The sequence below is a fragment of the Nyctereutes procyonoides genome, unplaced genomic scaffold (genome assembly GCF_905146905.1).
Source record: "Nyctereutes procyonoides isolate TBG_1078 unplaced genomic scaffold, NYPRO_anot_genome, whole genome shotgun sequence".
In the NCBI taxonomy this organism is placed as follows: Eukaryota; Metazoa; Chordata; class Mammalia; order Carnivora; family Canidae; genus Nyctereutes; species Nyctereutes procyonoides.
Window position 1 is genome coordinate 22,288,493 of NW_026575136.1, and position 23,423 is coordinate 22,311,915.

Below are 23,423 nucleotides of genomic sequence, written 5' to 3' on the forward strand. Positions count from 1 at the left end.
TGTTCCACAGGGCAGCTCAGCTGTGCAGGGAGCCTGGGTCCCGAGCGAGGTCAGTGCCTGTGTACACCAGACTCTAGTTCACACGGGATGACCCTGCACTGAGGAAGAAACCTTTGCTTCAGGCTTCTAAAGTTGTTTTTACGAGAGGCTGAACCTTGCTGGTTCTCCTTTCCTAGACTGTAAATCAGACTTGAATGGACTTTTTGGCCAGTCTGTGCATGCGTGTCAACATACAGATGGATAACTACAGCTGTGACCAAAAGCATTCCTTTGTCACCATTATACTTTCACTGGTGTTTTTAAATGAATTAAATGTCAGAAACTCACATGCTCTTTTTTCAAAAACAGCTTTATGGAGATATCCTAATTCACATGGCATACAGTTCACCCATTGAAAGTGTATAGTTCTGTGGTTTTAAGTAGGTTCCCAGATTGGTGAATTCACATCACCATAATTCTACATTTTCATTACCCCCACTCCCCAGTCCTTCCACACACACCCTCCCCAGCCGCAGGCAAGCTCTAATCTACTTTGCACGGATTCCCTCTTCTGGACCTTTCATATACAGTGAGTCATATAGTGTATGGTCCTTCGCGACTGGCATCTTTCACTTGGCAGGATGTTTTCAAGGCTCATCCGTGCTGTAGCTTGGATCATTATTTCCTTTTTTTCCGCTGTCAAAGAATATCCCATGGTATGGAATAGTGTATTGTAAAACCATATGCTTTCTAAAGTTGGAAGCAGGGCTCACACCTCTAGAGTTGTGGGTATCCATTCATCAGTTGATGGGCATTTGAGTTTCTGCTTTGACTGTCATGAGTCATGCTGCTATGAACATCTGTGTGTGTTCTTGGATAGTCCTGTTTACGTTATTCTGTGAACATGTTTTTGTTTCTCTTGGGTTTATACCTACAAGCGGAATTGCTGGGTCTTATGAGGACTCTACATTTAACTGTTTGAAGAGCTGCTAGGCAGTTTATACCATGTTACATTCCCACTAGCAGTAGATGAGTGTTCTGGTTCTCACCAACACTTGGTATTGTTTCTCTTCGATTAGAACCATCCTGGTGGGTGTCACATGTTGTTTTACATCATCTAACGTGAAACTTCGAAGCCATAGTTCTGCCTTCTTGTCTTCACACACACTCTTTTTCATTTGCAGCTTATGCTTTTGTGACTTTGTGTTCACTTATTCATGGCGTCAGTGTGTATGTTTTGTAGGGACATGCTTACCTTCCACCAACAGACCTATATTCTCAGTTTAAAATGCGGTACTTTGTTTAGTGTTGTGTTCTTTGGCTTCATCCACTGGTAGACCCAATGGCTTCTTCTGGTTGAGAAACTTTGAAGCTTAAACTGAAATGAGAATTAGTCTTGTTGGAGCACGAAGATCATTTCCCATCACTTAAGTGAGGAGCTTTGGTGGTGGTTTCCTATTTGTCTTCACTCTTGAGCTTTGGTGGTGGTTTCCTATTTGTCTTCAACTCTTGAGTTGCCATATGATGGGCAAACTCCAGTGTATTTTCAGTATATATTTGAATCTTTGTGTTGTAAAGTCACATGGTTTCTATAAATGGGTGTGATTCTAGAAATGAGGATCCCCTGCAGTTCAGGTGCTAAATGAACAGGCCCTTTGAGTAACTTAGTCTGCCGATGGTGTTGAGCAGGGTCTGTGCCTTCCTGGGGGGTCAGGTCTAGCTGGGGACAGATCTTTCAGGAATAAAGGCTTCACAAATCATGAAAGGGCTGTCAATGCAAGGAGTCCTCCGTAGGAGAAAGGGGCTCCCAAGTTGAGTTTTACTTTCTTTTTGGTAGGGGATATGTCAGGAAAGACCTCTGTGAGGAAGTGACACTTCATCTGAGACCCAGGGGAAGGGGTAGGTCACTGTGACCGTGGGAGGCAGGGAAGCACTGGCAGTTCAGAGGAAGTATGGTGACATCAGGGTGGTTGGAGGGTGGGGGGAGGGCAAGAGAGGAGGCCTGAGACCAAGGCCAGATTGGGCAGGGCTCTTGGGGATGTGCTGATAATTTGGACATTATTCGAGATGCAGTGAGGTATTGTTGAAGGGTTTTAAGCAGGGAAGTGGCATCATCCAATTTAAAAAATACACTTTGGTTGCTGTGTGTCAAATGCATGGCAATTTGGGGGTGGGAGTGGCGGCGAGAAGGGGTGCAGGGAGACAGAGGGTCAGGGACCCACCTGCCCAGCAACCCCACAGGAGGCGTCGGAACTGGGACTGTGAATTGGGGCTCCAGCACCCTTGTTTTAGTCCTCATTTTCCATGAGGGCACACACACTCATGCTAGTGGCAGGTCTCATCTGCTAGTCTGTGTCGCAGGGAGCTGTCTCCATAACGTTTGTCTTTGTTGCACACGTTTTAGAAGTCTAGGCAGAAGTCATCTTTGAGCTTCCAGGGCCGTGCTTTCTCTTAAATATTTGAGTGACCCTTCCATAATTAAAACTCCTCAACCAAATTAGAAAATGTGTTTTTGCAAGCTTCTGACACGTGGGCAAATTTGTTATTTTTTTGTGGGGAGCTGAGGTGTGACTTCTAGTGACAGTTGTGCTGCTGGGCAGTAGTTGTTGGGTAAAGATGTTTTTTCTGTTGGAATCGATTGGGATATATATTTTTTAATGCCTTTATCTTACTCTCTTTTGGTTTTAAAAATCCAGTATTTCTTTTTGTTAGCATGTAGCATAAATGACAAGTCATTCTGATACTAAGAGGACGGAGCCATGGACCTTCTGTAGCATCAAAGGTAGGTTTCCTATGGCTGATGTAGATCATCACAAACTTTGTGGCTTAATAAAACACAGATTTAATTATTATCTTACAGTTCTGTAAGTTAAAAGTCGGACAGGGCCTCACTGTGCCAAAAGCAAAGTGTGAGCAGGGCTTTGTTTGGAGGCTCCAGGGGCAAGACCACTTGCCCTCCTCCAGCTTCTTTCTAGGGTAACCGATGTCCCTCAGCTCATGGCTTTCTTCCTCTGCTTTCAAAGCTCCCTGGGTAGCCTCTCTGACCATTCTGTGTAGGCACCTCTTGTCTCCTTCTGCCTCCCTCTCCCACTTGTACAAGCACTCATGATTACGTTGTGCCCTTCTGAATAGTCCACGACAGTGTCCCTGTTTTAAGGTCAGTTTACCAGCCTTAATCCTCCTTTTCCATTTACGAGAGTCATGGGTTCCAGGGACACGGACATGGCCAACTTCCGGGGCCATTGCTCTGCCTCCCATAGGGGTAGACTTAATCTTAAGCTTTCTAATACTAGGAAATGGGCTCATTGATTCCTGCTGGTGTTGACCCTTAGATTTCTCCCTGCCCCTGTTCTGAGCACACAGTAGGTGCCACAGTAGTGGCATGGTCTTACCTTCTGGGAATGTGTATAATTCTCCACTGAAATTCATTTGTAGTTAAAATGAGAGAGGTTTTAGTGCGCATGGGTGCCTTAGTGTCTGCAGCATCTGCTTTCGGCTCAGGTCATGATCCAGGGGTCCTGGGACCAAACCCTGGGTAAAGCTCCCTGCTCAGTGGGGAGTCTTGCCTCTCCCTCTCTCTGCCTCTCCCCCAGTTCATGCTCTCTCTCACTCTCAAATAAATCTTTTTTAAAAAATGAGAGAGGTTTTTAAAGCAGCCTTAGGGGAGATGGCAGGCACCAAGACTTGTCTGTTTAGGAAACAGTGGGTTACTCTGGGTTTTTCTCATTTATGCAGCATATTAAAACCCTACAGGGAAAGCCCAAGGATGGCCGCCCTCCCATGCTTAGTTTGAGGGTTTATCGTAATTATAGAAGTTTCTGAGAAGAAATTGGATTCTAATTTCCAGTGCTTGGGTTGGGGGAAGGGGCTGTGACACATCCGTAATTGAGAAAGGAATTAGGACCTCTTGAAAGAATGACTTACACTTTCATTATTAGTCCTGTTTTAATCGCTCCTTAAATGGAAAGGAGGTATGTTCTGGATGTGGCGTACAAGAATGTATTTGGAAGGTTGGGACCTAAGCCAAACGTTGATAAATGAGAGAACATCCGTGAATGATACTAACACAAAGTTTGTGAGTTTAAAGTTGACTTTTTGTGCAGTCTTGACATTACAGATCTTGGGGTGGGATTCTTTTTCCTCTGCTAAGGGGTTAGAAAAATCAAGGCAGTGTGTTTATTTGGCGGGCCCTCGCCCGAAACACTGCATTTAACTGCACATTTGGGTTGGAGATGGGGGGTGGTTGGAGGAGAAAGATGTTTAGACCCAGTGATTTTTAGGTAACTTGATCATACCGAGCCGGCACTGCCAGATTTTCCCCAGAGCTGCTGTGTCTCCTGTCTGTGGGCTCTGGGTGACTCAGGCTGGCGTTTGGCTGAACTGGTGACGAACTGGTGTGTCTGGTTACTTTAAGCACACTCAGGCTTTCATTTCTCACCTGCTGTCTTCCTGTCCTGGGAGCGTTTTCTGTGGGTCACTGAATCGACCGTAAAAATCATTTCATCTTACAGAAATGGAAACTCAGATTTATTATTAACATACTGTGCTTTTAAGCCCAGAAGTGAAGAGCCATGAATTTACCTCAGAGGCTTTCTCCAAGTGTGGTTTTGGTTTAGCTGTGGTTGTCGGAAGTTGCGGATGCCTCAGCCCTCCCAGGCTGGCTTCATCAGAATTTATGGGCCTAGGTCTTGGGAATTTGCATTTTAAAATAGCCTCTCCAGGGGCTCCTGGGTGGCTTAGTGGGTTAAGCTTCTACCTTCAGCTCAAGTCATGATCTCAGGATCCTGGGATCAATGCCTGCATAGGACTTCTTGCTCAGTGGGGAGTCTGCTTCTTCCTTGGCGCCTCACCCCTGCTTGTGCACACCCACTCTCTCCTCTCTCTCTCTCTCTCTCTCTCTCCTGCTCTCAAATAAATAAAATCTTTAAAAACATAAAAATTTAAAAAAACCCGCCTCTCCAGATAGGCCTTTGCACTCAAAATTTGGACCCACCTCCTGGCTTCTGAACTCCTTGGCTCTGTGCATAGTATAGTGCTAGAGTTCAAGAGGTCCACCCAATCCACCGCATCCTCTGACTCTAACAGAAGAGTTTATAGTTTGTCTTTACCAGTGCTAAAGCTTGACACAGGAGAATGCGGCTTATGTGGCCCAGCAGTGGACTTGGTAATGCAGAATTGGGCAGACTTAACACCTCTTCATTCCCATCTGGTCAGTGCCATCATGGGCTTGGGTCGCTTTTTTTTAAGTAGAGGGAAGATCTCTATCTGGTGGGTAAGATGGAAACAAAGGAAGAGGTTTGGCCTAATCCACACTCCATGCATTTCTCGCCTTTGGTTTGGCCTGGTTCCTTATCCACACTCTAGGCATTTCTTGCCTTTGGGTGGAGTGAGCGAAGGTAAAACAGAAGGAATATAATATGTTGGTTGGTGTTCCCTCCATCTAGAAGGGAGTTCCAGGGTGAGGAGGAAGCATTGCCCAGCCTCACTTACAAGTGCTTAGTAAATATTTGAAGAATGAACTAAGAATTAGAAAAAGTAGGTTTTCCTGGTCCACAGCATTTGTAGAACTACTTCTTCCATCTGAGAGCTTTGGTTTCTCCAGATACATTTAAGGTCATGGTTCCAGATGCTAATGGAAATGAGCACGTTTATTATTGAGGATGTAGGAATTTATCTAGGCTCAGGTCGCCTTTGAGCAGGAAAAATAGCCCATCCTTATTCCCAACTAGAATAATTTATGTTGAAGATAATATGCAGCCAATTAATTTTTTTTTATCATTTCCAGATTTGATTTAAGTATGTTTTTGAGTTTGGGTGTCAGCCATGTTTGCTCCTATACTTTAATCTTCATTTTACAGGGAAGCTATCAGCCATTTTTTGCTCTTTATTAGGGAATCCTGTCATAGTGGGAAGGGTAAAATTACATGCTCATGAGACTGGGTCTGTAAGTATGAAAAATCTCTGTCCACAGTCACCGTTGAATGTGTTTTCCTCCCATTGTGTGCAAGGATGCGACTCTGGTTCTGGTTACCCCAACACCCTTACCTGTGACGCACACAGAAAGTTTCCTCCCTTCTTCATTAAGGCTGTCCTAGAAGCCTTCTCTCTGCCTCTGGGTAATGGCTGCTTGTCCTATTATCAGGTGTCTGTTCGTCCATCCATCCATCCTTCCTTCCCTCTCTTCCCCCCTTCCCTCCCTTCCTTCCTCAGCTGTTCCAAACTTAGTGACTGTGCACCCAACGCTTGAGGCTGCACCACATCCTTAACTAGTTCACTTCTCATTCACAAAACGCTCCCCAAAGCACAACACGAATTACAAAAAAGTTCGAGAAACCTAAAACGTGATATGCCTTATAAATTCACATCTGTTGTTAATGAACACATAGATGTGCTCAAGGAACGTGTTGTTAACAAGCGGGACACAGTCTTGTGAGTTCTGCACAATGCACTTCCCATTCCCCATGCGTCCCACTGGTGCTTTCTTCGTGCCTGGTGCGTGTAGGGTGAGGCTGTTGGAGACAGCATGTCCTTGGCCATCTATGGCTAGATGAAATGCTGAAGCAAACTTGGCCTTTCATGTTTTTTTCTTTTTTTTTTTTCCATCCCATTTACCGGCTTCACTGGAAGTTCTGCTTCATCAATGTGCTAAAAACAACAGTGTGCGTGTAGTCAGAACATGTTTTTCTTATGACAGGAATTTAAAATCTTCCCTCCCTTTGATGAAAAAAACGTTGTCAGAATGGCTCTATTTCTAGGCCTGCTCACTACTCTGTGAACTTGTATTCCTCTTTCACTTGTGTTTTGTTGTTGTTTTGGTCAGATAATCTCTTCACCAAATCTTTCAGAATTTCCTGAAATACTTACCGAGCCATAGGCCACTCGGGCCTAGGAGAAGCCTGATTTCCTAGTTTTCCAGCTGAAGGAAGCTGCTGCTCCTTCCACCTAAATCAACTGTGAGGATATTCCCCCCTCGCCCCCTCCCGTGGGAGCTTGTCTTCCTGCTGCCATGTTTCTCGCCTGCCAGTGCTGGATCCAGTCACCTTTGGCTCCCATCCTGAGCCAGGGTTTCTCGTGGAGATCCTGACCAACCTCACCACACACACACGCACGCCACCTGCTACGCCTCTCCCAGGGCCGCACCTCTGCATCCCTTGCTCAGTTTACATGCCCCCCTCCCCTTGCACAACCTTGTAATGGCCTCTGATATTCTTGTGGATGGGTGTTCTGATCCCCCGGCCTTGTAATTTAACTAAGTCCAAAGGTACTTCTCCTTAATCCAGGCCCTTGTTGCCTTTGGAGGCCCTTCAGCTCTGCAGCCTTCCCTCCCTGGCCTTACCTCTGTGCTCCACCTTTCTCTTGTCCTATCTCAGTGGTCTCAGTGGGACAGAGGTACCAGAAAAACCTGGGAGACCTTCTCAAATACCAGAATAATGGGGGATGTTGTAGAGAGAAGGGGTGGCCTAGGCCGTTCTGACATCTCTGCCTGCCTCCCAGCTTCGATTCTCCTTGGATTCCGTCCCTCATGTTCGGGCCTTAGCTCTGTATTCAGCCGGGACTCCTTCATTGCCTGCTGCCACAGTGACTTTGCACTCCCTCCATACTCTTTAACTCTTGACCCGCTGACCTGTTGTCCTAGATGACCCTGCTGTGTTTTTCCTGCTCCTAGCTGCAGAAAATTGCTGGTGAATGTCACCAAGCTGAGTTGTATGGCTTTAGAACAAGTACATGCTGCTAACTTTGGACTGGTGCTGAGACTTTGCAGTCCTGCCCACCTGCCTTTATTACTGCAGGATTTTAGTCCTCTTAGTCATTGGTTTGGCCCAGTGGCTCTTAATTCCAGCTGCACATTAGAGTCACCTGGGGGAGGTTTAAAACTTTATTGAAGCCCTGGGGCTCGTGCCCAGAGGTCCTGATTTCACTGGGCAGGCAGGCTGGGCTCTGGTGGGCGTGTTTAGAAGCTTGCATAGGTGATTCTAAGAAGCCAGAGTTGAGAGCCAAGGTCTATTCCTGTCTGCTCTTTAGCCTCCTTTAAGAGGATTGCTGGTCTTTTAAGATCTCTGCTGATCCTTTGAGGAAGATATATTTTTCTTGTCCACATCTGACCTTTGCCTGCCCTGGACCCTCCCCCCCCCCCCCCCACCTGCTGTCTTCAGGATCTGGGACTGCGAACCCTTTTTCTGTCTGTGTTGACATCAGCCACATTGGACAACCTAGATAAAAACGTCAGTCTTGTGAAAGCAAGGGCAGAGAGTGGTGGGGAAGGAAATGGGGTGCATATCAGGGAAAGCAAAGAGGGTGCTGACTGACCTCCTTGCCAGGGGCTAAGACTAGAGGAGAGGTGCATTAGGCAGTCCTGAGTTGGAATCCTGACTCTGCTACTCACTGCCCAGCTGTGGTTTTCCTCCCTCTTTAAGGAAGTCCATCATAGTTACCACATTGGATTTTTGATGATGGAATGTGGTAATAGCATGTGGTCTTAGCACATGCCTAGCCCAGAGTAAGTGCTCAGCAGATGCTCCTTAAAATGTGTCCTTCTAATCCAGAAAGATATTCCTTAGTGCATCACCTGTAATATTTCACCCCCTGTTGAATCCCTTTATACTTGAATGGTGATTACCATATTCCACTTGTGCTGTTTTAATCAACTGTGGGTAAGGTGAGGACTAGGTATTTTTTTTTTTTTAAGATTTTTTGAGAGTGAGCATGGGAGAGTGAACATGAGCGAGCATGGGGGGAAGAGCGGAGAATCTCAAACTGATTCTGTGCTGAGTTTGGAGCCCGAGATGGGGCTCAGCTCATGACCCTGAGATCACTCTCTGAGCTGAAACCAAGAGTCAGACACTTAACCAACTGCGCTACCCAGGTGCCCTGGGACTAGGTAGGTTTCTAGTGTTTCTGTACTCTAGTCAAGTGAACATGATGTTTTCCACCAAGAGATGAAAATATCAACCAGTATTTGTTAAAATTAAGTTTTAACTGAAGGAAGACGTCTACTGTTCAGGTACATGATCTCTAAGTGCCCCCTGCCTGCTTTGGGTGGGGAGAGAAGAGGGATGGGAGTGACCATGGAGAAACAGAGAACTGGTTGCTCAACATTGAGCACTGACTGTTTTAATGGAGGACGAGACAGGATTCCCACGTATTAGGATCCTTGGATGAGACTTGGATGTTATTTTAATTTTGCCTCTGTTATTTGAGCAAATTACCTAATCCTTCTGGGGCACTGTTTTCCTCCAGGAGGAAATATAGAATTAGATGAGATGGGTTTTAGATCCTGATTGCTGCTCAGTGCTGCTCTTCTAGCCTGATGGTCACGAATAGTGTCTGCTGTTATTCCGACTCTTCCTAAAGTTTGCTTCCTGTAATAGGTTTTCTGTCGATAATTGTTACCTTCCAATTTTTAATGGTTTTTATTTTTTAATTTTTTTAAAAAGATTTTACTTATTTATTTGAGAGAGAGGGCGGGTAGTGAGAGAGGGAGAACCTCCAGCAGACTCTGAGTTGGGCGCAGAGCCCACCCAGGGCTTGATCTCAGGACCCCAAGATCATGAGCTGAGCCAAAACCGACAGAGGCTCATCCGACTAAGCCACCCAGGCACCCCTAATTTTTAATGTATTTTTAAGTGAGACAAATCACATGTGAACGCATTCTTGAGAAATAATCCACAGTGTGTAGATGAAAAAGTGAAAGGGAGCCTTTTTGTGCACAGCCCCTCCCCTTGGGCCGGAGGAGAGCCAGTGTTACCTGATTTGGCGTAAAGCCTTCGACACCTTTTTCTGGACCTACCCATACACGTGGTCCTTTTTGTGTTTGTCCTATTCCATGCTCAAAACTGAACCAAGTGAAGTTTGAACTTGAGCGACATTTCAACCAGCATCGCCTCCCGCTTAGAGTTTTAATTAAAATTTGTGCCTGGGAGTTGCTCGGGTCTTTGGGCTGTGTCGCCCTCTAGTGGTGGCTGGGTCTTTGGGCTGGGGTTGCTTCCAGGTCAACAAGCAGATGACAGGGTTGGCTGTTGGCAGGTGCTCCCGTACTTCAGTGAGCCCCGGAGGTGCCATCACCTTTATACTTCCAGCCTGCTCTTGAAGCTCGTGGGAGCCTCTCAGTTGAGGCCCCCTGAGGTTCCTGGGAATTAGGAGGCTCTGCCTGCTGGGCGTCCTGTCCACCACCAAACCAGTAGTCAGGGGACACCACCTATTCCAACAACTGTTTGCACTTTTTGCTCTGATGAGAACCTGGCTTCCTGTCCCCAGAGGACACTGCTTCCCTTCCAGTCTCCCCAAGGACTCATTTTTCCCTGTTGCTCTTTCCAACTAACCTGTCTCTCCCCCTTTCTCACCTGAACCCTGTTGGAACTTGTGCTACCGCCTGTGGCTCCCCTTTGTCCACCTGGTTCCATGCTTGCCTCCTGGGCAGTGGCCCTCATTCACAGATGACCCCCTCGCCACGTGGGAGACCTTGGTGTGCACGTTGGTGATCCCCCCCCCCCCCCCCCCCAGCCAGCAGCCTCTGGCCTCTCCGTTCTTGACCTCCTCGGCTCCATTGGCCTGTCCCCTTGTTTCAGCGACCCTTTTTAGGTCTTGTCCTGATCAGGATCAGAATGGTGATAACAGCACCTCCCTTGTCAAGCTTCCATGTCAACCTGTCACTTCACCACTGGGCATTCTGAAGAACTGTGGACGTCTCCACCCACCCGCCCCCTTTCACTGCTGGACACCACGCTTATGTGGCTTCTCTCCACAGCCTGGACTTCAAGGTTCTCCCTTGTAATCAGCTGAGCCACCTCAATCCTCTTACCCCATTGTACTTCCTGATGAGACCCCCATCAGCCCCGGTTAGAATCTCCACTGTGGTTCAGCTGGTTTTTGCAATTGTTCCAAAATGGCGCTGGTGGGTCTCCTGTCACACTTGTGACCGCCTGCCTCAGAGGGGCATCTGACAGGCGTCTTTGTATACTTGCTGAATAATTTCACCACCTCTGATTGCTCATCAGTTCTCTCGCACCTGCCTCCCCCTTTTCTTAGCTGATGACTTCGCTGCTTGTTTCACTGAGTAGAGGAGGCCATTTGGGGAGACTCCCTTCTTGTCTCTGCCTCGTCACCTAAAATCGCAGAACCAGTGGGCTGTTCTTGCCCACAGCCACCCCTCACCCCGAGGACTCTCCTCCCACCCCCTCGAGGAGATCTCTCATGCAGTCAGTTCTTCCTTTCTACAGGATCATTCCACACGGCATGGAAGTAGGCCTTATAACATCTCTCTTTTAAAATTACTGCAAAAATTTTCTGTCCCTCTCTGAGTGTTCCCGCTTTTGTGCTTCACTTCATAGAAAGTGTCCTTCAGAGGATAGATTCTCTGAAGGGATAGATTCTTCTTTATGGGCCACCTTCTGGCCTTCCCCTTGCAAGCTTGGAAGCGTGTTTATTCCTCCTCTGATGACTAGCATGACCAGTGGTCACTTTGGAGAGGGCCCGAGGATGTCACCCGGGTAGGCTGTCAGACCTCAGCACCCACAGGCCCTGTCCTGCGTGAGCCCGGAGGCTTCCGTGTAGCACTTAGCCCAACCCCTGAAATTGGAAGTCTGTCGCTCCTCTCAGGAATGTCCACCTGCAAGGCCCTCCTCCTGCCATCTTGCTCCCCTTCATGCTGGCACCATAGAGTTTTTATCTCTCCGGCTCCGTCCTGCCTCTTTGTTGACTGATGAGCACATTTTCATGGTTCTCTGCATTCCCGTCTCCTGCCTTTCTGGGCTGGGCAAGACCTGGATAGCTCTTTGCTCTTGTGGTCTATCTACTCACCTGCTGATGCTTTGGTGCTTTTTCTTCCGTAACACCGTATAGCATGGCATGCTCCGCCACTTGCTGGGAGTTAGAGCTGTGCCTGCCAGTCGGGAAGCACTAGCCACGTCAGGCTAGTCTATTGAGATGAACCAAAACTAAATAAAAGTTAACATTCAGGTCCTCCTGTTGCCTTAGCTGCTCTTCAAATCCTCAATAATGACATGTGGCTGGTAGCCATCATGTGGGGCATTGCCAGTGTCATAGAAAGTTCTGGAGAGTGTGGTTGCAGTTTTAAATACAGTAATTTGGCTGCATGAAGCTTTAAGATAGACATTTTCCATGATGATCCACTTAGTCATCTCAACATCTTGGGTTGTGATTATCCTAGGAAACTTAACAGGTGAAAGAACCCAATCTCTGAAATGGTTTTAATGGGGGCGGGTGAAGATATTTATGTCCAGCTGCCTCTGTGTACATGATGCAAGCATCTAGGCAACTGGAAGTTTCAAGTCCAAAAATGCGAATTCCATAATATGGTCAACAAAATGCAACCTAAAGCATGTTCTCTGTTTCCTCCTTCCATTGGGTACCCTTATTTTGTTCTCGAGGGTCCCACCTGACCCACGACCAGTAGAGGAGACCTGGCTTTTGCCTGTACCTTGCCTTTCTAGGTTTGGAGGCAGGGTATGGCTGGATAGTACTTGCTGTTTCCATTATATAACGCGGGGATTCCACAGATTAAAAACCTTCCCTGCTTAATGCGCTGTGGCTGAACAGCACATCGGAATGCCTGGAGCGTAAAATGCCGCCTCTCTCGGATGTTGGGGGCAGTGATGCTTTTGTTTTTCCCTGGTTGATTTTGGCCTTTGGATTACAGAGAGTGATCTCACTGTACTCAGTTAATGATTTCCTACTTACAGTAAGCCGGTCTGCTGTGCATACATACCCAGTATGCGGTGGTTAGTTCCAAGCTATGAAGTGCCTGTCATGCGTGTATAAGGTTTCTCTTATCAAAAGGAGAGGTTTTGCAGGGGGTGGTTAGAGTTTCTAGCATTTTTTTTTCCACAGAAGTACTAAATCCAGGTTCTGCATGGGAGGGTTTTTTTTTTTTTAATATAGCTGTGTGCTTTATTGGACATGTACATGCATGGTTGGTTCAGCCCAGGTTGCTGATGGAGAACGTCTCCAGAAAGTGGTCTGGCCAGTTGCTTTTGTTTCATTCCGCTCAAGTCTAACCAAGGAGGCCATGGCCCCACTTTGCCTTGTTCTCAGTTATCAATAGTAGGAGGGAAGCAGAACTGTTGATTTTTTTTTTTTTTTTTGGATGAGCAATGTAAGTCATCTGCTTTTGGCTTCAGTATGCATACTGCCCTGGAATTCGAGTGTAGCTATGTGCATCATGTCCTGGGATCAGATACAAGAATGGAAACTCATAGTTCATCTGGCTCATCATTTTGCTTGGTCGTCTTCTCCATTCTAGAAGCTTCTCCACTTCAACAAAATACCCATCTTTAGTTTCCACTTTTCTTTCTGGCCCATCAAGTATTAGAGTTTTAAAGTAATTTTCCTGGTGGGAGAGGGTGATCCATAAGTGATTACACTAAAGTGTGTGTGTGTGTGTGTGTGTTCTTAATGTAACTCTTGGAAGATTTGTCACAAACAAACCCTCAAATGGACCAGCAGTCCCAGATTCATTTTGTGCATCTGCAGCTTCAGCTTCTTTGTAATTTGCTTGCTTGTTAGCAGAACTGCTGATGGTAGAGCACGTGGCCCGATGCTTTTCACCAAGCCATGCTCTTGAATTTTTGTTTTGTGTGTTTTTTTTTAAACAAACAGGTGCTTCCTGAACTCCTATGTTGATGTGTACTTGGAAAGTTGTGGGAAGAACAATATAGAATTTTGAATGTGTTTCTTAACAAATTGATTATATTTTTTGAGACCTGTTCTTATGGCAAAAGTATTCTGAAAAGATGGGAGAAAACATGCACTTTCTAAGACAGGTCCTCTTCCATCTCTCAGAGGATTAAGACTAAGTAGCTTTAAAAGTGCCAGGTTAAGGTGAGAAACAGAAGATTCTGTTTCTGTTTAATTGAACAGGCTGGCTGATTGACCAGGTCTCCAAGTTCTGTTCTCTCCTACTGGGTGTTCTAAAAGCTTTTCAGCCTCATCCCACCCTCTAGGCTCTTACGGCTTGCTTGAAAAGGTTTCATTTCTGTGTTTTTTTTGTTTTTGTTTTCCACTCACTTCAAAGGGGATTAGGAAAGGAAAACTATGGGACTTCCATAGGGTGAATTAAATGTGGCTTGGCCACATGGGATGGGTAGAGGGATAGCGTATTTAAATGATTATTTTGCAGATATGAATTTATTTATTTTTAAAGATTTTATTTATTCATGAGGAAGACAGAGACATAGGCAGAGGAAGAAACAGGCTCCCCATGGGGAGCCCTATGTGGGATTTGATCCCAGCACCCAGGGGGATCATGACCTGAGTCAAAGGCAGATGCTCAACCACTGAGCCACCCACATGCCCCCTGCAGATGTGAATTGAGTATATAATACTGTGAACATTCTCCTTTTGGGTTGCAGCATAACAAAGGGTGCTCCAGTGATTTAGGGCCATTACCTAAGAACTTTCTACCGTCAGATGGGGCGGTGGCAAGGTTACTTGGTTCTAGAGCACTCTTAGTAAATAATCTATCGTAGTTTCTAGTTTTCTCATCCCTAAAGTGGCATAATGATATGATTCGACGTTCCAGAATTCATAAGTTTTTGCAACTTGGTGGTGGCAAATGGCAGGTGCCTTTCAGAGCTGTCGAGGACTTTGAACTGAGCAGTCAGTGGTATTCTCTGTTTTTTTTTTTATTGTTTTGATTTGATTTGATTTGTTTCTCCAAGGTGATGAGATTATCTGTGATCTGAACTTACAAACACTGAACTTTTGTGGAAAATGCCAAAGTTAAAAGGCAATCTGTGAAAAGTGATTTTTAACCGATGCTGTAGCTAGCGGTTTGTGAGCCTTAATATATTAAGAGATGAGAGAGGTCCATTAGGAAATCATTAAACTCAAATAGCAAATGTTAGTTAACTCCTAACATTAGGAGTTCACACTGCCTTTAACAACCCGTAGCGTGGATTCCAAAACCAGACGGAGGGGCCTGTTTGTGGATTTTGGTTTTTCTTGGTCTTAAGGGGCTTACTCTTCTTACCTATCTGATACTTGGTACTCAGGAAACATTTGTTGAGTGAATGAATGAATGCATGAAAGAAAGAAACACGAGTAACAGCTGAGAATTGGATGTTTCTTCTGATTTATTTGGGAGATAACATGGTTTTGACCCTCATAGAATTCTTACAGGTTTATATGCTTTAAATGCTACTGTTTATTTAACATGTTAAAGCTTTGAGGAAAGGGATAATTGGGAGAATGGGCTCCTTTCACTTCTCTAATGTTTGCACAGCCCCAGGGTTTACAAAGGGTTTTCTCCAGACCCACATTGAACCTTGCCCCTGAGAGATAGATGTCACTACCCTTTTGTGGAGGAGGTTGGAGCTCAGAGGAGTATAAAGAGTGGCTGGATTTGGACTTGAATTCACATCTTCTTTACTTTAGATCATATGCTCCTAGCATTAACCTCTGTATGTGTGCGTGTGTGTACATGGAAAAGAAGTGCATGTATTTAAATGAGTTAAAAACTGCAAATTGATTTTTCCCTTAATCTTCCAATCCAGTGAAGCAAACGGATCTTTCCCTTTCCATGCACGTAGACTACTTCCTTCAGTATGTTTCACGATGGTGAGGAAAATGCTAGCATAGTGAGCGCTCACTCTGTTCTGTGTTCTAAGTGCTTCACAAGTGGAGTATGAGCTCCTGTAGGCCTCCTAACAAGTCTCGGTATTAGTTTTGTCCCCTTTGGGGGAGATGAGATTGTGAGGTATTAGGGAATTAGAACTTCATTTCTTGAGATTCAAGTTTTGCGGTCCTGTGTCCCCCAGATCCATCAAAGCGATTCCACGTGCTAAGTGGAATTTCAGAATTATGTTGTCTTTCCATTCGGAACTGCATTTGCTGTGAGGGGACTGTACTCCACCCACCCCACCCCCCTTTTAAAAAAATTTCTTGCTGAGGTATTCCTGGCTCCCTGGAGGCAGTGTGACCCCCTTGCTGGGATGCCTGCCTGGAGTAACCCCTCCCATGCTGTGTGGTGAATAGGAGTGACCCAAGGAGAAGTGAGTGTTGAGCCTTCTGGATGAGGAGGGAAGGGCTGATGATGGCAGATTGTCCCTGCATCTTGAGATCCGTGGTGACTTTGGCCTCCTGCTGGAGCTTCATGTCTGTCTCTGTCTCTGTCTCTCTCTCTCTCTCTCTCTAAAGTGTAGTTTGCTGTATAATCACCAGTGTTTGTGTCTCCTCTGAGAGGGCTGGGTTGTGTTTGCGGGGTCTTCTTTCTTGGTTGGCCCTTCTAATTGTCTATTGACCTTGAGGCAGAGGCCATCTGACCTTGAACTCAGAGATGGAAAAATCGCTTTTTCTTTCTTCCTATAAGTTCCGTGAGTGCCGAGTGTGAAAAATTCCGAGTCGTGTGATCTTGAGGCATTCTGCAAAAACTAACCTTTGGCATACTTGGCTGCAGCCAACCTCTTTCTAGTAAATTCCCCCCACTGGTTCTTGGCTTTTCTTCTGGAGTTAATGCATTGAGAAAGTTTTCTTCATTGGTATTCCTGGTGCGTGGCCTTGAGTGTTCCTTCCCCCCTCTTGATTTGTGGGGTGGTTTTGTTCGCCTTTGGGTTGCACGGTGAGAGAGGAGCCAGAGAGAGCAGGGGAATAACGGGCCTGGTGTAGGGAGATCCCAGCTTATTCAGACAGCCTGCGCCCGTTTCCTAGAGAAGACACTGGACTTCCAGTTTGCTCATTGATGTCAGCAGCCCTCGGCGAGCTTGGCCGGGAGCTACACGCTCGCCCTGCCTGCCCCGTCTCCCCCACCGACGCTGAACACAGGTAGTTGGACGGGCAAACCCGGGGCTCGCTGCATCCGCTAGGGAATCAAAGGGAGATTATAAATGCAGGCTCCATGTGAAGCTTTTTGTGTCTTCGAGGTAAAGCAAGTAAATAAAGGAGAGAAGAGTGCACATGCTGAGGATGTCTCCTGTGCGTTTATTGTGGAGGTTAATGCCAATTTTGGCTCTCGGTGGGAAGCAGTTTCCAGCATTTAATCACTTGGCCAAAAAAAGGGGTGATTGTTCTCGTTCAGTGCATATCTCTGCGCATCTAGCTCGCTATATCAATATCAGAGATATGAGCGGCTTTCCACTCGAGGTGGCCGCGAGTGCGCCTGCGCAGTTCAGGTGGAGTGAGTGCACTGATGCCTGAGGTGTGCATCATATGGCGCGTGTGCATTGCGTGATGAGCATTTCATGACAAACGGTCCGGCTTTTTTTTTTTTTGTTTCGGAGGCCTAGGCACAAGTGCCGCCTTGGTTTCGTAGTTGCTGAGTGCCCGTGGTCCCCGCTCAGAGCTGGAATGGTTGGCGTGTGATGGTGCTGGGTAGCGGAGCTTGGTTCAGGGTCGATCCGTGCAAGGGAGCGTTTCCTTCCGAGGAGGCAAGTTGGGGGTGGGGCGCTGTGAAATAAAAGTTAAGGGTATGAGGCAGTGGGAATTTCAAGAGGGGGAAGGGAAGGGAGGAAGGGATGGTATAGCCATGGAAAGGTTTATGAGAAGAGGGAGTTATGGAGATTTGTTACAGGTTTGGTTGACTCATAAAATTGACAATGGGCATTCACATAGGTAAGAGTTGGAATTGGTGATTGGGAGGGGCCGACTGAGAGTAGGTGGGGGGGGGTACGTTTGTGGTTTTGCAGAGGTGACCGAGAAACGAGGATGCAGGTGAGCGTAGTAGTGTTACGTTGGGGAAAGATGTTTGGAAAGGGTGACGTGCCGCGGGCGAAGAGCGTAGAGCAGCGTGAGCAGCAATTGATGCTCAAAGGGTGGGAAGGGGTGACTCAGCGTGAGAGCAGTGAATGCAGAGGAGAATTTTGGTGAAGTAGACAAAAATGTGGAATGACTTCAGTAGTTTATTTTAGTGTATGATGGGTGATATTGATGGGATTGGTGGTTAATATGAGAAAAGTAGATGATATGTAAGATGGGGATATTAGAGGTAAATAATAGTTATGTAAAAAGTTTAATTGTTTGGGTGGGTAATAATTATGTGATGAGATGGGGAGGTGGATATATAATTTTTGGATGTTGGTGATTGGGTTTTTGATATTTGGAGAAGGTGGTAGGTTATGTGGATAGGTTTAGGGGTTAGTATTAAGGGAGTAGGTTTGGTAAGGAGGTGTTTAAAAGAGTGAAGGGGAGATGGGGTATAAGAAGGAAAATAGATTGATGGGAAAATTAGTGATAAAGGTGAATATAGATTTGAAGAGGAGAAAGAAAAGGGAATGAAGAGAAGAGCTATATAGAGATGAGATAGGGATAATGTTGTTTTTTTTAGTTTTTTTTGTATAAATGGTTGGTTTTGTGTAGTTGATTTTGATGGGTAGTAAAGTTTTACACTAAAAAGAAAAGAGATGAGCAAGAATCAATAAAATGGATAAGAATCATAAGTATCTGTATAAGTGGGCATAAGTCCTCGCACACGAAGCCTGTTTGAGGGTCAGGTGTGGACGGCCTCGTGTCACGTGCCGACAACCCCACTGTGGGGCCAACGGAGCGCTGCTGGGCACAGAGGGGGGCAGCAGCTGGGTCGCTCGCTGGCCCCCTGGGAGCCGGGTCCCTGCCCCTGCCCAGCGTCATGGGAGAGGCCCCACCGCACGTTGCTGGCCCAGGGCGAGATCCACAGTCCAACTTCCAGTAGGTTTCTACTGACTGGATCGCTCTGGCACCATCGCCAGGTTGAAAAATCTTAAGGTTGAACCATTGTAAGTCAGGGACTGTGTATATATTTACGGTGAATTCAAGGGCGATAAGGGGTACCATCTGGCAAAAACAGTTATTTTGAGTGTGACAAGCAATATTTAGTGGCTTTCTAAAAGCAGAGAGCACCTCAAGTCTTTTTTTTTTTTAAGATTTTATTTATTTATTCATGAGAGAGAGAGAGAGAGAGAGAGAGAGAGAGAGAGAGAGGCAGAGACCCAGGCACGGGGAGGAGAAGCAGGCTCCGTGCAAGGAGCCCGATGTGGGACTCGATCCTGGGAATCCGGCATTGGGCCCAGGGCCAAAGGCGGATGCCCAACCGCCGAGCCACCCCGAGCACCTCGATGCTTTCGGGAGTTAACCTTGGTGGGTGTGAGGTTCGGTCAGGGTGCAGGCTGTGGCCGGGGCTCTGCTGGTGAGCCGTGCATCCCGTGTCGTGTCTGGGCTGTGTTGCCCACCGGGCTTCTTTTGTTAATATGGGAAATGGGTTCCCTGGACTCCGTCGAAGGCCAGCCCAGGCCGCCTCGAAGACTTGGGGGGGGGGTCTGCTTGCCAGGGGGTTCAGCAGGGCCTGGTGGGGCAGCCCTGGGGCTGTGGGAGGCCTGGGGCCCCGCGGGAGCCTGGGTGCAGGAGGCAGGGGAGGGTGCACACCGGTGGGACGTGGGCCTTGGGGGGGCGCGGAAGCTGGGAAGGAGAGGCTCGCCGCTGACAGGTAATAACGTGGGGGGAGAGAGGGGAGCCCCTAAATGCATCCCCGCTGCCTGTCTGGGAGGTGGCCGCTCATCGCCGGGGACCGTGCTTGTAGCTTGTCTCCAGCTCTCCGCGCGGTTTGGTGGCCTCACACGGGATTCCTGGTTGGGAGGCCGGGCCTTGCCCCCCGCAGCCCCCGTCCGTTGCCCTGGCGGTCAGGTGGCGCTTCGTGGGGACCTTGCCGCGACTTTGGACTGTGACTGGGGAGTGACCTGCGCGGCTGTGCTTTCTCCTGTCCTGGCCCGTCCTTATTCCCCAGCCCTTCCTCAGGATCCCAGTCCCAGGAGGTGTTCTGTGCTGGTGAGAGCCTTCCAGACCCTTCCAGGCCCCGGCCTGATCTGGACAGGGCCCTCTGCCTGCGTCCCCCTGGCCTCCCCTGGCCTTGGGGCCTCTGCGGGATGGTGGCTCCCCTCTCTTCCGTGCGTGCTGACTCTTTCTGGCTTAGTGCTGCTCATTTACTCTCTTCTGTCTGGTTCATTAAATAGGATGCGCTAATAAGCTGATTTCATAACCATGGGTTGTGTGGCTTGTGTGTTGAAAACACCAAGCTAGGTGACCGCTTATGGTGAGTCCCCGTGCCCTCGCCTTCCATCCCCCTCTTCTCCTCCCCCTCCCTCTTCCTCCTCCCACCCTCCCTCCTCCTCTCCCTCTCCCCTCCTCCTCCTCTCCCTCTCCTCCCCTCTCTTTTCCCCCTCCCTCCTCTTCCTCATCCCCCTTCCCTTTCCTGCTCCTCCCCCATCCTCTCTCCTCTCCCCCTCCCCTCTCCCACCTCTCTAAAGCTCTTCAGAAAGAACAAGTGGCAGAGCTAAGAATCACAGAGGAAATAAAGGGTGGTGTTGCCATCACTGTGTGGACTGAGGTTATTGCGGGGAGCTGGGGCACGTGCTGGGGCTGCTGTAGGGAAAGGCGCTCCAGGCGGAGGGCTCAGCATGTGCACAGCTGATACTTACTTGTCCCGACAAGTGAGTCCCTTTACTCTTTTTGATAAATTACTAACTGTAGGAAATAAGCATCTCCATCCCCTGCCTTCTTGCTCCTTGGCTAAGGGGCAGGATCGGGCACCATATGGCTGACACAGCACGATCCCAGAATCTCACAAGGACCTTGCTGTCTTGTTTCACAGGAGCCACCAATCACTGCCGCCTGGTGTCTGCTCATTCTCTGGACCATCTCCTGTGTCCTCGTACTCTGCCTTCGGCTTGCCGTGTAGCCCTTAAAGCTGAAGTGCTCATACTTACTGACTTTCCCTTAATATGTTGGTCATTCAACAATGCAAATTAAACTCCTTTTACTCTGCTTAAAAGGCAAGAGCTGCACATTTCCTAGGGCCGAGCTGGGAGAAGAGGGTAATTTGGAGCAGATAATCGGGTTCCTTATTGCCTCTCTCATGCCAAATAGGAGATCCTCAATGACATTTCTCAGCACCCTCCGTTATTCATTTCAAGGGACATGATCCTTAATGAACTGAAACTTTGTTTTGATGACATGGAGAGAATGAGGCTAATCCACTTAGAGAATAATCCATTTTATCATTTTAATACATCCTATTGTTTTGTAATAAAAAAGAATTATTTTATGATACCTTAAGGGGCTCCTGGGTGGCTCAGTGGGTTAGGCATCTACTTTCGACTCTGGGATCCTGGGATGGAGTTCTGCACCGGCCCCCGGCTCAGCAGCAATTCTGCTTCTCTCTCTGACCCTCTCTCCTCTCAGGTGCTCTTCCTCTCTCACTCACTCTGTCTCAAATTAGTAAATCTTCAAAAAGAAAAAAATATGCTTAAAGTAATGAACATCTGTTGAAAAAAAATACAAATAAAAGGGGAAAAACTCCTAAATCTGGTGGTAGGTAGGGACAGGTGAAAGATGTCTGTTGTCTAAGTTACTTGATAACAGAGTCCCTCTGCGTTCTGGTAGAGCTGGCTGGATCTGGCTGGGTAGAGCCAGCTCACTGCAGAGCCTCTGTGTTCACACATCTGCTTCCCTTGCTGACTCCAGGAGAGGGGAGGCTTATGGCCAAAGCGCAGGGCGTGGGATGAAAGCAGTGGAGCAAGGCTGGTGAATGATACAGGTGAGGTCAGGGTTTTGTAGACCTGTCAAGGGCTCCTGGAGATAGAGTCTTTTCCTCAGGGTGTTGATTTCAGATTTATATTTTGATTTATATTTTGATTCCCTGGCCTCGTCCTGGAGGAGGGTGAGAGCAGAGGCAGGGACACCAGCTAGGAGCTGGGCAGGTCATCTAGGTGAGGGAGGGAGCATTCAGAAAGTGGACTCAGCTCTAAGGTATCTGCACCTGGCCCCAGCGGGCTGGCTTCCTGGCACATGTGTAACAGGGAGATTCAGTTGCAAAGATCAAGGACAGCTCAAGTTGGATTTTTTTCTTTCTTGATGAAAATCCTAATTCCCAGGGCTCATAAAAAGCCCCCTGTTTGTCCGGCGAAGGGCTGCCGCACTAGGAAATACACAGCCTGTCCCCTGGTCGTGTTACAAAAATGCAGATTGGTGCTGCATGCTGCAAGAATTCCAATCAGATTGGTTCCTTTGTATAGTCATCAGTGGATTCTTTTGTACACTTCTGGGCAAAGGATTCCTTTCCATTTTTAGTGGTGTATTTTCAGTGTTTTTCTCGAGGAGAAGGACTGGCTTCCTCGTGTAATTCATCCAGTCCCCCCACCCCCTGCAGCAAAGTTCGGCTCTTGAATGGTTGAATGGATCCATTGTGCCACCCTCTGCCACCCGCAGGTCTCTGCCAGAGATAAAACAGGTGAAATTGCCTTTGCTCTGAGTCACTGCTGCTTTTTCTCGGTTGCTGGAGGCCTGTGGGGGAAGCATTCAGGACTTCACCTTGCTATAGACGACTGTCACACTGGTGATAACTGATGCTGTCTTCAGAATCCTGGGGAGGAGGGTGGGCTTTGTGGGCAGATAGACCTGGCTGTGAGGCCCCGCTGCCCCACGAGTTCCTTAGGCTCGTCTCTCTCCTCTGGGCCTCTGTTTTCTCCTGCGTGGGAGGAGGACACTCACTGTCTTGGCACAAGTGGCCGATGCCTCGGCTAGTGCTCAGCGGATGAGGGGCTTCTCTTCTTTCCTACTAGTCATCTGGGTCTTCACCTTACAGGACATGCGGTGGTGAATTTTAAAAGCAGCTTTGATTGTCTCCCACCCATGAGGCTGTGAATTATTCAGAAAACAATGTGAATTATTCAGGTTAGAGAAAAATAGGAGCTCTTACACGGTGGTATTATCACTGAGAGGCAAGTAGGGTTTGTTGGGCTGTGGCGAAATAATCTCAAGTTACAGCATAAAGTAAGATTCCTCTAATCCATCAGGGGTGGGGTTGGAAATGAGACAAAACATTGCTCCTTTCTTTGAACATCCAGCTACAGAGTGCCCTTATTTTGAACACTGAAGTGCTAGATCACTTCGGTGATGGTTTACTCTGGTCTCGTCATTCCTACTCCCGAGTATGAAAGCTGGTCCCTATTTCCTATACAAATAATCATAATTCATATGAAGTTCTACTTTTCCCCCAGACACTATAGTGTAATGTGTGTCGTGACAAGTATTAGGATTACATATATGTACGTTTGTGTGTGTACATGTCCTTTAGATTGAATGTAGCTAGTAGGGGTATTGGAAAATTTCCCTAAATTCCTAAATTGAATCCTGGAGCCTGCTCCTGTGGTTTGTGAACCTGGCTCGGTGCTCACATTCCCAGCCGCTGTCTGATGAGACTCACAGGGCTGTGGAAACAGTGCTGGACCATCCTGTGAGGACAAGAATGAGGTTGTGGTCATGGCAAATTCCATGCACATAGTGCAGGCAGGCACAGGTTTTGTCACTCTTTCCCCTGCAAAATTATGTTTTTATTTCTATTTTTTACGTATTTATTTGCGAGAAAGAGAGCTTGCACATGAGCAGGTGTAGGGGGGTAGGGTCAGAGGGAGAAACAGACACCCCATCAAGCAAATGGGGAGCCAGATGTGGGGCTCCATCCCAGG

At 47.4% G+C, this 23,423-nt stretch overlaps 1 protein-coding gene across 6 annotated transcripts in view; it reads left to right on the top strand.

Moving 5' to 3' along the window:
• The window catches only part of LOC129495404 (E3 ubiquitin-protein ligase NEDD4-like), a 336,680-nt gene that overhangs the window by 55,515 nt on the left and 257,742 nt on the right, over positions 1–23,423 (top strand). Inside the window, exon 1 of one of the 6 annotated variants that reach the window (XM_055302865.1) lies at positions 21,476–21,493. The exons of the other annotated variants lie outside the window; for them this stretch is intronic. Within the exon in view, the coding sequence (XP_055158840.1) occupies positions 21,485–21,493 (9 nt within the window). The 5' untranslated portion in view covers positions 21,476–21,484. Of the gene's footprint in view, positions 1–21,475; positions 21,494–23,423 lie in introns of those variants that run through there. 6 annotated transcript variants of the gene reach the window in all.